This window comes from Phalaenopsis equestris, unplaced genomic scaffold, assembly GCF_001263595.1.
Source record: "Phalaenopsis equestris unplaced genomic scaffold, ASM126359v1 Scaffold000103, whole genome shotgun sequence".
NCBI lineage: Eukaryota > Viridiplantae > Streptophyta > Magnoliopsida > Asparagales > Orchidaceae > Phalaenopsis > Phalaenopsis equestris.
The window spans coordinates 412,371-425,922 of NW_018164545.1; the positions used below are offsets into that span (position 1 = coordinate 412,371).

The following is a 13,552-nucleotide window of genomic DNA, read 5'->3' on the forward strand; positions in this document are numbered from 1 at the left end:
AGACCAATCAATTTTTATGTATTTGCATATCTGACACTTAAATTTCAATTTTTACATATACAACACCTTAAATATATATGAAAAGGTGCATTTCACTTTTTAAAATTAAAAATAGTGGTATAATAGATGTAATATGAAAGATTTATTTGACATAAATGTAAAAAATCAAAATTTATGTGTTAGATATATAAATGCATAAAGTTTTGGTGACAACGAAGACACTGATCCTTTTATTTCATTTAATTAATCTCAAGACTATTATTCAAAGTGATGGTGATATAGATGAGAATGTTATTAATACAGTTCAAGTTCGATGGTTGAAGTAGAGGAGTGCATCGGGTCTATTGTATGATAGAAAAACATCACTTAGACTTAAAAGGAAAATTTTATAAGAAAGTTGTAAGACTTGCAATGCTTTATGGCGAAGAATGGAGGTGGGTAATCTTTTAATGAGATAAAGTACTAAAAATTGCTATGAATGTGTGGTGTAAGGTCTAAATATGTGATGTGAATATTTTGGTGCATTGTTAAATGATTTCGAAGAGAACGATGGCTATAATACCAAGACTAGTTTGGATTATGCTAGTTTGGGCTGAGTTGAAATATCTCTTTTGAGAAAGTGGCTCAAGATTGGATAAATGGTTGAAAATAATTATTGGTGATTACTATAGGATGTGTACTGATCATCTAGAGCTGTTGGATAGTTTTTTTATGGGTTTAAAATGATGTTGAGGGTTAGAGAACAAGTCTAGGCCTAAATGTGCTCTAGTTTGGCTGAGAGTTATGAAGAGTATTTAGAATTGTTGTGAGACCTTGGTTACTAATTGTTTATAAGAAATATTTAAGACATGGATGAGGGGTAGTGAAAATTTTAAAATGTTATGGAAAGATAATGAATAATTTTTAAAAAAAACTAAGATAAATATATAATTTTACCCAAAAAAGGCAATACTTGAAGCCATCAAGCACCAAGCAACAAGAGGGAAAATTCTCATTCAAAATTTCATTCAACAACAGAAAGAAATTTATTACATATTATTCATATTTATAGAGATTACAATGATAAAAAAATCAATATAAATGAGAATGAAATTTGAAGGAAATGGTAGGTGGCAAATAATAGAGAAAGATGTCATTCACCCTCCTAATTTATTATTTTTTTATACCCAGCCATAAAAAATTTCAAGTTTAAAAATTCAAACTTTAAAAAAAAAATTAAAAATAAATAATAAAAAATATTTAAATAGTTCTTCTTGATAGAGCTCTTGAGATAGACACTAAATAAGTACTTAATTGGGCACTTATTTGGGCTCTTATAAGTGGACTTTTTTTGCTTCATTTAGATGAAGTACTACATCAATCTTAAGGAATAATTCAGCAATGTGAGAAGCATCATTGGTTTAGAGTATGACAAGAAATGGGTCATCTTTGAGATACGATCAATTACGACAAATATGTTATCATATATTCATGCGGTGCAAGGTAATTCTACTATTAAAATAATGGAAAATGTTTCCAAAAGCCTATAAGGTATTGACAATGAAACATATTGGCCATATTCTTGTTGAAAGACTTTGGCTTGTTTACAGGTCAAATATAGGGCTACTAATTTTTTAATCTCTTTTAATTGAAAGCAAAAAAAAAAAAATTGAGTTTCTATTAAATAGATAGTTTTATCCTTTGTAAAGTGTCCAACTATTACTCCACAATGCAGTTTAGATATTAAAAATTCTCTAAATTCTAGGAATACAAACGTACTTTCACTTATATACATATATCAATTGATAACAGAGAATATTCTTCGAAGAGACAAAGGTTTAGCTATATTTTCCATATAAATTAGATTAAAGTTGGGACAAATAGGGTACTCATCTTTGATCCAATCAAATCTTGAATTTTTTAGTTCTAGAGAGTTTATAGTTAAAGTCACCCAAGACAATACATCACCAGGTTTATTTTCAATTCCAGGTTTAAGTTTAAGAACAAAAAAAATAATCCTGAAAGAATTCAACCTATTTAGCATGTTTATGACTTAAATTTCATTGAGTATTAATGAACTTGAGGGCATGATGATCCGAGTTAAAAATGATTCTATAAAAGATAATGATGTTAGTATCTCAAAGATTGAATAACATAAAATTTTCTATCATATGCAAGATATTGTTGTTCAGTCTCATTCAATTTCCCAGTAAAAAAAGCTATGAGTTGATTTTCTTGATTTAAATTCAATCAATTCCAATCCCAGATACATCACATATTTAGCTCAAAAGCTTTAGAAAAATTAAGCAACCTAAGTATAGGGGCGGAGGTTATTAAAACCATAACCTGATCTAAGTATTTTCGTGCTACATAAGTCCAATGAGATTTCTCTAATTTAAAAATATCATTGATGTTGCCAAAAACTATACAAAGTCCTTGATAAATCTCCTATAAAAAATAGCTACACCATGAAAATTCACACGACTGAAATTCTTAGGAGAAAATCACCTCAATCTAGTTTCAAATACTTATCTACGGTGTTATAAATGGTCTATCTCACTTTTGCTAAAAATCAAGATATCATCAAAATAAACAATCAAAAGTTTTCCTATAAAAGATTATAGGACAGTTTTCATTAACCACATAAATATACTTGAAATATTTAAAAATCCTAACATTATAAATATACTTGAAATATTTGAAAGTCCAAATAGCATCACCAACCATTCATAAAATTCATTGGGGGTCTTAAATACAGTTTTCCACTCATCACCTGATTAAATCCTAATTTGGTAATAATTAATTCTTAAAATTTATAAAAAAAATACCTCAGATTAAATCCAATGTCATCCAGTCGAGGAATAGAAAATCTATACTTAACAATGATCCTATCAATGATCTGACTATCAATACACATCCTCCATATGCCATATTTTTTTTGGGTTAACAATGTTGGAATTGCATAATGGCTAAAAATTTCTTGAACAAATCTTTTTTTAAGTCCTCAGCTTGTCTTTTTAGTTCAACATGTTCAATGGGGTTCATCCTATAGTGAGGAAGCTTTGGAAGTTGTGAACTAGTGATTGAGCCAATGACATGTTGAATGACCCTAAGAAAATATAACCTATCAAGTAGTTCATTAGGTACAACATCACTAAATTCAAAAAGAAAAGTTGAGACCACAACAGGTATGTGAATCTCTTCAGATTCAAGTGTTACTTCTTTCTCATGCAATAAATGTAAGTATGGTAGATCTACAATAGATGGAGCGAGCAAGATGTCTGAGTATTCAATTATGAGAAGACTGCCTTAGCTTAATGTCAATAGCTGCCCGTGATATTTTTTATCAGGATGACTAGGATAAAATTTAGTTCTCAACATCTCCTTCGTTTCAATCCAAGTAAGTGTTCCTTCCTAACCTCGATTATTTAACTAATGTATTTTTCCAATAAATTTTAGCATGAGAATTCAATTTTATTTTGCCAAATGTAACTCTTTGATAATCATCCATCTTATGTCAATAAAAAAATCATCTATTTGTACTAACCAATCTACGAACTTATCAAAATAATGGGTTCCATCATAGAATTGGGCTTCTACTTTAATTATCCTAGAGAGTCATTAAAGTAATCATTATTCTAATAAGAATGGTCATTTCTGCCTCATTCCTAAGATAGGTTGTTTTCTATAAAATGAATCTTCTTTTGAATCTAAGTATGAATCATTTTTTTTTTAATGGTGTAATATAAGTTTGGAAGGTGGAGTGGTAAAGGGATTATTATTTTGAAGAAGATTTATGATTTTGTGATTAAATCATTCGTTTACATTTAATCTACTCAAATAATTCTATATTCTTAGTATCACTTTCATGGATCTTAAGATCTAAAAAATCAACCATTCAAGTTAAATTTTCAATTTGATGTTGGACAATTGATTTTGATATCATGTATATGTGTGTCTATATATATATGTGTGTGTGTGTGTGCGCGCGCGCGCGCGCGCGCAAAAATAAAGTAAATCTTCAGCTACAAGAACTTCCGAGTGACCACTTCCATTCAAAGCTCTCCTGAGTTGTTTAAGACTTTTCTGACAGTCTTTTTTAGCAATTTGCCTAATCTACAAACCTCAAGCTCTTCAGATGGCAAATTTCTTCAAATTTTAAAATTATGAACTAGTTTACCATAAAAAGTTAACATGAAAAGTAAATCATAAAATATTTTGATCGCATCAAGATATGGTTGTATTTTATTGAAATGGAGAACTCTCTTAACAAAATTTTCACTCAAGACAAAATTTAGGGATAGGTTCGCACAAGGGATGTAAGTCAAAATTTATAGTGCAGCTCACTAAGTGGACTTCATGCTTGCACCATAGCTTTGCAAGAAATACACTAGATGTCCAAGCTATTAAAAAAAATCTACCATTAGAAGAGATTCACTAACCTTAAACTTTTTGAAGCAACTCAAAACCTTGTAGAGATGTGTCAAACACAAAGAATTTCTTCTTATAGGTACAAAAGCTCGAAACAAATCATTTCCTTCTCAGATTCGCTCTGATATAAAATATGATGGAGATGAGAGGCCTTTTGAGGAGAAAAAGTACTAAAAATTACTATGAATGTTTAGTGTTAGATCTAACGATGAGATGTGAATATTTTAATGGATTGTTAAAGAGAATGATGGCTAAAATATCATAACTAGTCCAGCTTAGACTAGTTTGGATTGATTTGAAATATCTCCTCTAGAAAGTAGCTTAAGATGGGATACTTGACTGAAAATCAATTATTGATGGTTAGTTTAGGATGTGTACCTATGACCTGAAGTAGATGGGTAACCTTGGATGAATTTACAATAATATTGAGGATGAGAGAACAAGACTGACCTTTAATATGATCTAGTTTGGCCGAGAACTATGAAGAGGCTTAAAATGATTGTGATGCTTTGGTTGTTAATTATTGATATTAAGAGATGTTTAAGATGTGGATGAGGGGTGGAGAAAATTTTAGAATAAGTTTTATGGAGGTATACTGAATAATGTCAAAGAAAGCAAAGATAAATACCTAAACCCACCAAAATAAAACAACACTTGAAGGCCCTAAGCACCAACTGACGAGAGAGAATTCTCAATCAAATTTTCATTTAACAACTAATGAAAAGTCATTATATATCAATCCTATTTATAGGAATTACAATCAAAAAAATGTAAAAGGAGAAAAATTTTGAAGGGAATGCTAGGTGGCAAATAATGGAGAAATGTGCTAACCACATTTCTATTTTATTATTTTTTATGACAAGTCAAAAAAACCTTTAAGTTTGAAAATTCAAACTTCCTAGAAATTGAAATTGAATTATAAAAAATAAAATAAGAATTCAACTGTTCCTTCTTGACATGACACTTGTTAAGAGCTTTGAATGAGCTCTTAATTGGACACTTTATGGGCTCTTATCGAATTTTTTTAAGGGGACATTTAGCTTCATTTAGATAATGTACTAAATCAATTGACCCATAAAGGACCAGCTAAAATTAAGTGTTTTTGAGATGAGAATGCTAAGGTGGATGAGTGGCTTTACACTTAGAAACCAAATGTGAAATGAATATATCCTTGAAAGAGTTAGAGTAGCTCTAGTGACAAACAAGATTAGAGAGCATTGCCATAAATGGTTTGGTCACATTAGATGTAGACTATTTGATGACCCTGTTAGGAGAGTAGATGCTTTAAATTTGATTTATGTTAAGAAAGATATAGGTAGACCTAAAAAAACTTGGGCACTCTGTATAAAAATGATCTTAATTTATTAGAATTAATGGAAAATATGACATTCAATAAGACACAATAGAGAAAATGTTTCATGTAGAACTCCAGTGGGATAAAATCTTGTTATTGTTGTTCAAAGAAAAGTTAATTAAGAACATTCAAACATTGATGTAATACAAAATAATATATTCTTACTTTTTGTATTTCATAAAATAAACAATTATCTATAACGTCATAAGAATGATTTGGGTTCACTTTTGTTTTTATTTTTTATTTTTTGGTTTTATTTTATTTTTTTATTGTTTTGATTTAAATTAAAACATGTTTGATTGAGGTTGTTTTTAAAAACACTTAAATTATCTTTTTATACGTTTTTTATTATTTTAAATACAATTTGATTTACTATTAAAAACAAAAATTTAAAATATAAAAAAATTATATCAACTAAAACAAAAAACAAAATTGATGCAAAATGGGCACTTAGTTTTTAAAAGATAATGTTAGTAATTTTTCTCTTTTGTATTATTTGTTAAATTTTTATATATTTTTTAATAATTTTTATCGAAATGATGCATCTAATGCGTGTTCGTGTCATATATTTGCAATGATAAATAGGTCTGCTATTTGTGTTTTGTTATGTCTATGTCCCCATTTTGTATCCATGCAACATAAGAGGAACATTATCAATGAATATGAAAATCATTTAGCACTAAAAATACTAAGAATTTGAAAATTCCCATATCTCCAAGTGAATAACCCTAAAAGATGAAGAGGATCTAAATTCACTTCCAAGACAGAGCTCTACGATGTTTAATAATTTCATAAGTCTTAGAATGAAAAAGTTCAACATTAAAATTTACAAAAAGAGAGGGAAATAAGAAAAGGATGCCCTAGTTTATAATGATGATCCAAAATGATGTCTTTGTATATAGAATATATAAGGAGCAAGATAAATGATCATTGTCATTAAGAAAGTATAGCTCATCTTTTTCTCTTACTTGACTAATCATCTTCCTCGTAGTGGCGTATTAAAATGTACATGAATTAGTAAAACTATCATTATACAGATGTGGTCATCAGTGAATTTATAATTCAAAAAAATATTCAATGCTAAGCTAGGCACATGTAGCATATTGTTGCATGTATAGAAAAGAACAAGAGATTCCCTAGGCCTACAATAATGGTTTAAAGAGCTATCAGCTACCTATATTTTTTATGTTACTGTGATGATATTTGTACGACTGAAAAATGTTGACATGATTTTTAGGTCATCAATGGCTGCATAATTTATTTTATGAGTTATCGGGAAATAATTTGAGGAATTAAAAGTACAAAAATTTGTACAATTTTGCTCTAGAGAGCATGACCAGAAAGATTTTTTCAAAGAATTAAGAAAATTTCTTAGCTTATCAATTTTTTCTAAGTTGATTTCTTTTAGTTCAATGAGATAGTATGACCCTTTAAATTGGCCTTTTTTATTTTCACCATAATATTGAGGCTTTTGGAGAAGTTTCTAATAGTTATCTTTGATATATCCTTTTTTCTTGCAGAAATTAGGGCATAGGTTGCTTTTGAGATATATATATATACATGCATGCATGCTTGTTTGAGAAGGATTAATGATAATAAGCGCCTTATCTTTAATTTCTATTGTCATGACCAACATTTCAGAGCTAGATTTGTTAAACATTATCATCCATCTTCCCACTTCGGCTCACGTGGAAGAAAACCTCATTTAAAATGGTGCACTTTCTCTGCTCAAAATTTAATTCAAATTAAGTTGAATTCAATATTAAGTTCTGCGAGAAAAATATATATATTCTAATTCCAATGAATAAACTTTCATTACATTAAAATATTCAATGATATACATTATTTGGTTTTTGAGTCTTCTTTCCGTCATAGATGAGAGTAGCATCTTTAACTTCCGAATAAGTCTACTTAAATGTTTATAAGGCTTCGTTGTGATTGTGAAGAATATGCAGAGTCCACTAATTTTAAACATTATGAATTTTCACAATCATGACATGCTCATGACATGTACTTCGTCCAAAAGCTTGGGCCGTTCAAATCTGGAGAAGAATTAACAAGCTGGCAAATTTTTCCTTCTCCTTTCTGAAAAGGATTCACAAACTGAGACTACTTCAGATAGCATTTTTAATTGAAATGATCAGAGATTTATGACCCCTGAAATTCTCCTTGGACAATACTAGTTTATATTTCAACATTTATGATGGCTACCGCTTTTGAGAGTAAGCAGAAAAAATCAGATATAATAATAAGAATAAAAGATTAAAAAAAAGGTTGAAAAATGGACGCTAACATTACTTTGATAGGATATAAAAAAGAGAAAGTAGCTAGAAAGTTTTGTTTGTTCATTCCCTTAATGGGTATTTATACACAAAACTACCAAAAAAAAATACAGAACTTACTAATTACCTAAACTCTAACAACTAAAACTACTTTCCAAACTTCTTATCTTGGCTAGTGAAGAAAGTAACACTTCATGGAACTCTCCTTTCCATGTTAACCACAAGAACTCATGACAGATATTTTTTCTTATATTAGCACATGAATCTGGAGCTCCTTTCATTCTTTATTTAGTAATCCTAAAGCTATCAATTTTGTCAGCCTCAAATAAATCTCAAAATATTACCCTTTATTGGCTTTTGAGATATATATATATACATGCATGCATGCTTGTTTGAGAAGGATTAATGATAATAAGCGCCTTATCTTTAATTTCTATTGTCATGACCAACATTTCAGAGCTAGATTTGTTAAACATTATCATCCATCTTCCCACTTCGGCTCACGTGGAAGAAAACCTCATTTAAAATGGTGCACTTTCTCTGCTCAAAATTTAATTCAAATTAAGTTGAATTCAATATTAAGTTCTGCGAGAAAAATATATATATTCTAATTCCAATGAATAAACTTTCATTACATTAAAATATTCAATGATATACATTATTTGGTTTTTGAGTCTTCTTTCCGTCATAGATGAGAGTAGCATCTTTAACTTCCGAATAAGTCTACTTAAATGTTTATAAGGCTTCGTTGTGATTGTGAAGAATATGCAGAGTCCACTAATTTTAAACATTATGAATTTTCACAATCATGACATGCTCATGACATGTACTTCGTCCAAAAGCTTGGGCCGTTCAAATCTGGAGAAGAATTAACAAGCTGGCAAATTTTTCCTTCTCCTTTCTGAAAAGGATTCACAAACTGAGACTACTTCAGATAGCATTTTTAATTGAAATGATTAGAGATTTATGACCCCTGAAATTCTCCTTGGACAATACTAGTTTATATTTCAACATTTATGATGGCTACCGCTTTTGAGAGTAAGCAGAAAAAATCAGATATAATAATAAGAATAAAAGATTAAAAAAAAGGTTGAAAAATGGACGCTAACATTACTTTGATAGGATATAAAAAAGAGAAAGTAGCTAGAAAGTTTTGTTTGTTCATTCCCTTAATGGGTATTTATACACAAAACTACCAAAAAAAAATACAGAACTTACTAATTACCTAAACTCTAACAACTAAAACTACTTTCCAAACTTCTTATCTTGGCTAGTGAAGAAAGTAACACTTCATGGAACTCTCCTTTCCATGTTAACCACAAGAACTCATGACAGATATTTTTTCTTATATTAGCACATGAATCTGGAGCTCCTTTCATTCTTTATTTAGTAATCCTAAAGCTATCAATTTTGTCAGCCTCAAATAAATCTCAAAATATTACCCTTTATTGGGAAACTTTATTTGGGCAGCTTGGAAGCAGCTTAACCAACCCTTTTTGGTTTTCCTTCAGCAAGTGATAGAAGCTGACCATATTATCAATTTAATCTTCTGAAAACTGGATTTTCTTTTTTTATAATTTAGGCGATCCTCAGCATCCAAATTTAGGGCATTTCAGTAGAAGACAGCTATTTTGTTTTTTAAAGTGATGAAAATTTTTTTAGATGGTCCGATAAGTCTTCATCAAACAAAAATATGATGGAACACTTGAGACAATAAATAAAGTAAGTTACAGATATGGGGCATGATTACAAAATATAGCAAACAGTGAAATATAATGGATAATACGTGCTAGGACATACAGAGCGTATCAATGAAGACATATAATAACAACCAAAAATGTAGGCCCATTCATGAAACAAAAATATGGCAATAATATACATGTAACGCAATTTTTTAGAGCAAACCAAACGACAGACATTAAGAAAATGAGATGAGAAGAGGTGAATCAGGGAGACATAAGCAAAAATAGAGATGAGTAGGATTAAAGTGAACTGGAGGGGCATGGGTAATCATCAAAAGTTAATAAAGATATGAAACACAATGCACCGTAAATATCCAAAAGGTGGTGGGGATTACAGAAAAAGCAAAAAAAGTGCAAAATGGGGTTTCCCTAAATATCCAAAAGGTGGCGGGGAATACAGAAAAGCAAAAAAAATGCAAAATGGGGTTTCACTAGGTATTATTTTAAATCAAACATTTAGCGAGTGAGGGTCAAGCGCCCAGACAATCCCATTTGAGTAAAGCATAAACTGTTTGACTAGCAGTAAAATACTACATTGTAGTGCTTAATGCCTTATTCAATGATATCAATCTAACCAATTGCAAAAGTTATTGAACATTCAATTTAACACTTCAAACAGTGAAGTTAATTGTAACATGAAATTCATTGAAGAAAATGCAATAGAGCTGAAATTTACCCAAGGAGTGGAGGAATAGCACCTACAACTGCTCCAACCCACGTATTAGCCGGATGAATTTGCTTTAAGGGAGTATAAACAAAAGCATAAAGAAATAGATTACTAACCGCAAGCCCAGCGGCCAAGTAATTAGCCTGCAAAGACCTTGTCAATAAAGTTATTGCAAATATTAGTAAATAACATGACTTGAATAAACTTTAGAAAATCCCTAGAAAAGAAATCCTGATAAATCACATTAAAACAGCTATTGATTGCATTAATATCAAACCTTCCAAGCCAACAAAGTTGTGCCAGAAAACCCCATACTGGATGCCCACATGACTGCATGAGCAACACCAATACGACATGAAGGTAAGGGTCTCTGCCTAGTACGTTTCATTTTGGCATCATTTTGTACCTCAAAAACCTGTTAAATTCCCAGAAGTATTCTCAAGAACACACATATTTGTATTGTTGGATTAAGCAGAGTACTAAAAGCCCAACTGAAGAGACACATTCCAGACCGAGCATTTTAAACAAGGTGTACTAATTTTCAAGATTAAGAATAACGTAATTAATAGAGGGCATGGCAGACAAGCAAGACTTCCTAACTGTGCTCACTGACGCCGCAACAATGCTCAATAAAAGTAATCATTTTTAAAATAATAACAATGTCAGCACAAATCAGATCATCCTAGAAATGACCATGCGAATTTAGACTAGCTGGCAAGGCAGCATTGCTAACTCTGAAGCAGTTGATAAAAAAAAGAAAAGGCATTTACATACTTAACACCCGATTCTGGTGTATTTACACATCTAAAACCTAAACTTTGTTTTTTTACATTTATACCACAAAACTTTGATACCATATCAAATACACTACCATTTTAACTTTTTAAGTGAAATACACCTTTTCATGCATAGGTAAGGTGTCATGTATGTAAAAATTGAAGTTTAGGTGTTGTATATGTAAATACATGGGTACTAAGTGGTATGTATGTAAATCTTCCTAAAAAAAAATCAATCGTACCTTCTTAACTTCTGAAAAAACCAAAATCTAGTGGTGTATCAAACCATGCGTTATTATAATATAACTTTTCTCACTGTGATGCAACAAAGTTGTAAAAAAGTAAGCATTTGTGTGATATAGAACACAAGCATATTGATGAAGTTAGCTTGTTGGAAAAAGCTATCTTAAAGCATGCATCTTATACATATAATAAACTAGAGAAGTGAAACTTCCAATTACATTAAAGAACATACACGGCCTTACAGATTAACTGATAAGTTAATTATTGAAAAAGCATGTTTGATTTAAAATGACGTATGCTTAAATATTTCATAGTAAGCAAGTAATACATGATCTATAACTTGTTTATACATGACAATTGAATGTTTAAAGGTTTCATCTGCTTAAAGCCCTAGCAGTCTGGAAAATGCGTTATTTGGCAGTAATAATAAAACGATTCTTTTTATAGTGATTCTTTTTATAGTGAATTTATAGTGAAAGTGCCAATATTATTCTATTGCATGTCAAATTATTATTTTTACATGATCACTAATTATTTATACATGATCCCATGAAGAAATTTAAATCTACTATCCTCGGCTTTTTTATTTTTTTTTTCAACGAGCATGACAACCATTTTTGCAAGGCTACTTTAGGACTTCGGTTTGCTATTACTATGGATTTAAAACTTGGAATAGACCAATCAATTCAATCAACTCAACTGTGAAACAGTCCTATACTGGTCCAATCCAGTTCCAAAATCGCATTCACACAGACCAATCAAAACTGGCAGTTGAACCACAAAACCAATCAGATTATTGATAAACAATCTGGTTCTAATATTGATAAAATTATAACTTTTTGATTTTGATTAAATCGCGATAAATAAAAAATTAATATTAAAAAGTTATTTAAATCTATATAATCAAATTTGAAGTTGAATACCTTATAAATATAGGAAGAGAAATTGGTGGAATTTCTTCTAATTTTGATTGTTATTGATGTTCCATCCTAATAGAATTGTGCTTTGAATATTTTGGCAAGTATTTGTGTATGTCACTGTGTGTGTGTGTGTCGCTATGTGTGTGTGTGTCTATATATATATATAGAACATTTGTGGTTTTTGTGTCTTTTTGGGCTTTCAAATATATATATATATATATAGAAAGAGAGAGAGAGAGAGAGAGAGAGAGAGAAAACACTTTATATGAAATTGATGAAATATCATTATTGTAACATTATAATGTCATTTTTTTTCATAATATTATAATTTTAATATTCATTGTATCATTCAGTTCAACCTCGACTGGATTTGAAACTTGAATCTTGAAGCTTGCTTGAACTTTTCTTTCCAGTTTAATGCCAGGCCTAATTTTCAAAACCTTGGCGATTACAATTCTACACTGAGATGCACAACATTCAAATACACTTAAAAGTCACAAATCACAAGCTCAGAATTTAGGCACTTTTTGTGACTTGATGAAAACTAGAACAAATGATAACTAAAAATAATGCGCACAAATTCAAAACATAAAATTTAAAATCATGCTAATGAAAAAAAAAACAAACTATATTAAATTTGATGAAATATCAATCTCACATGCAAGTCAAATCAATATTTAAAGAGCACAAACAAAGTAAAAGAAAAAAGACTAGTAAATGAACCTCCGGCGTGAACAAAGAGATGGTCCCTTAAAAATCTTCAAGCTCCTAATTGAACAATAAGAGAACTAGAAGAAATTGCCCATACAACAACAGTTTTATTTAGAAAAAAAAAGCTTATTGCTTGTTACATGACTTGGACCACATTTTCAAAATCACAAATTCCTACTTTTAACAAACAACAACAACAACAAAGCCATAATCACACTAAGTGGGGTCGGCTACATGAATCATTTTCTCCATTGCATCCTATTTAGTGTCATTTTCATTTAATTTGAATAAATTAAGATCATTTTTATGCAATAAGCCCAAATCTTCCTAGGTCTACCTCTGTCTTTCTTAACATAAGTCGAATCTAAAACAACATCTATCCTAATTGGATCATCAGATGATCAACGTTTAATGTGACCAAACCATCTAAGACGGCTCTCTAAGACG

General features: G+C 30.1%; 1 protein-coding gene across 1 annotated transcript in view; it reads right to left on the bottom strand.

Moving 5' to 3' along the window:
• Nucleotides 1-13,552, bottom strand: part of LOC110020579 (protoheme IX farnesyltransferase, mitochondrial-like) — a gene marked incomplete at its 5' end in the record, with an annotated part of 39,401 nt that overhangs the window by 11,845 nt on the left and 14,004 nt on the right. The window contains 2 exon segments of the mRNA XM_020718723.1: nucleotides 10,465-10,598; nucleotides 10,733-10,870. Of these exon segments, the coding sequence (XP_020574382.1) occupies nucleotides 10,465-10,598; nucleotides 10,733-10,870 (272 nt within the window).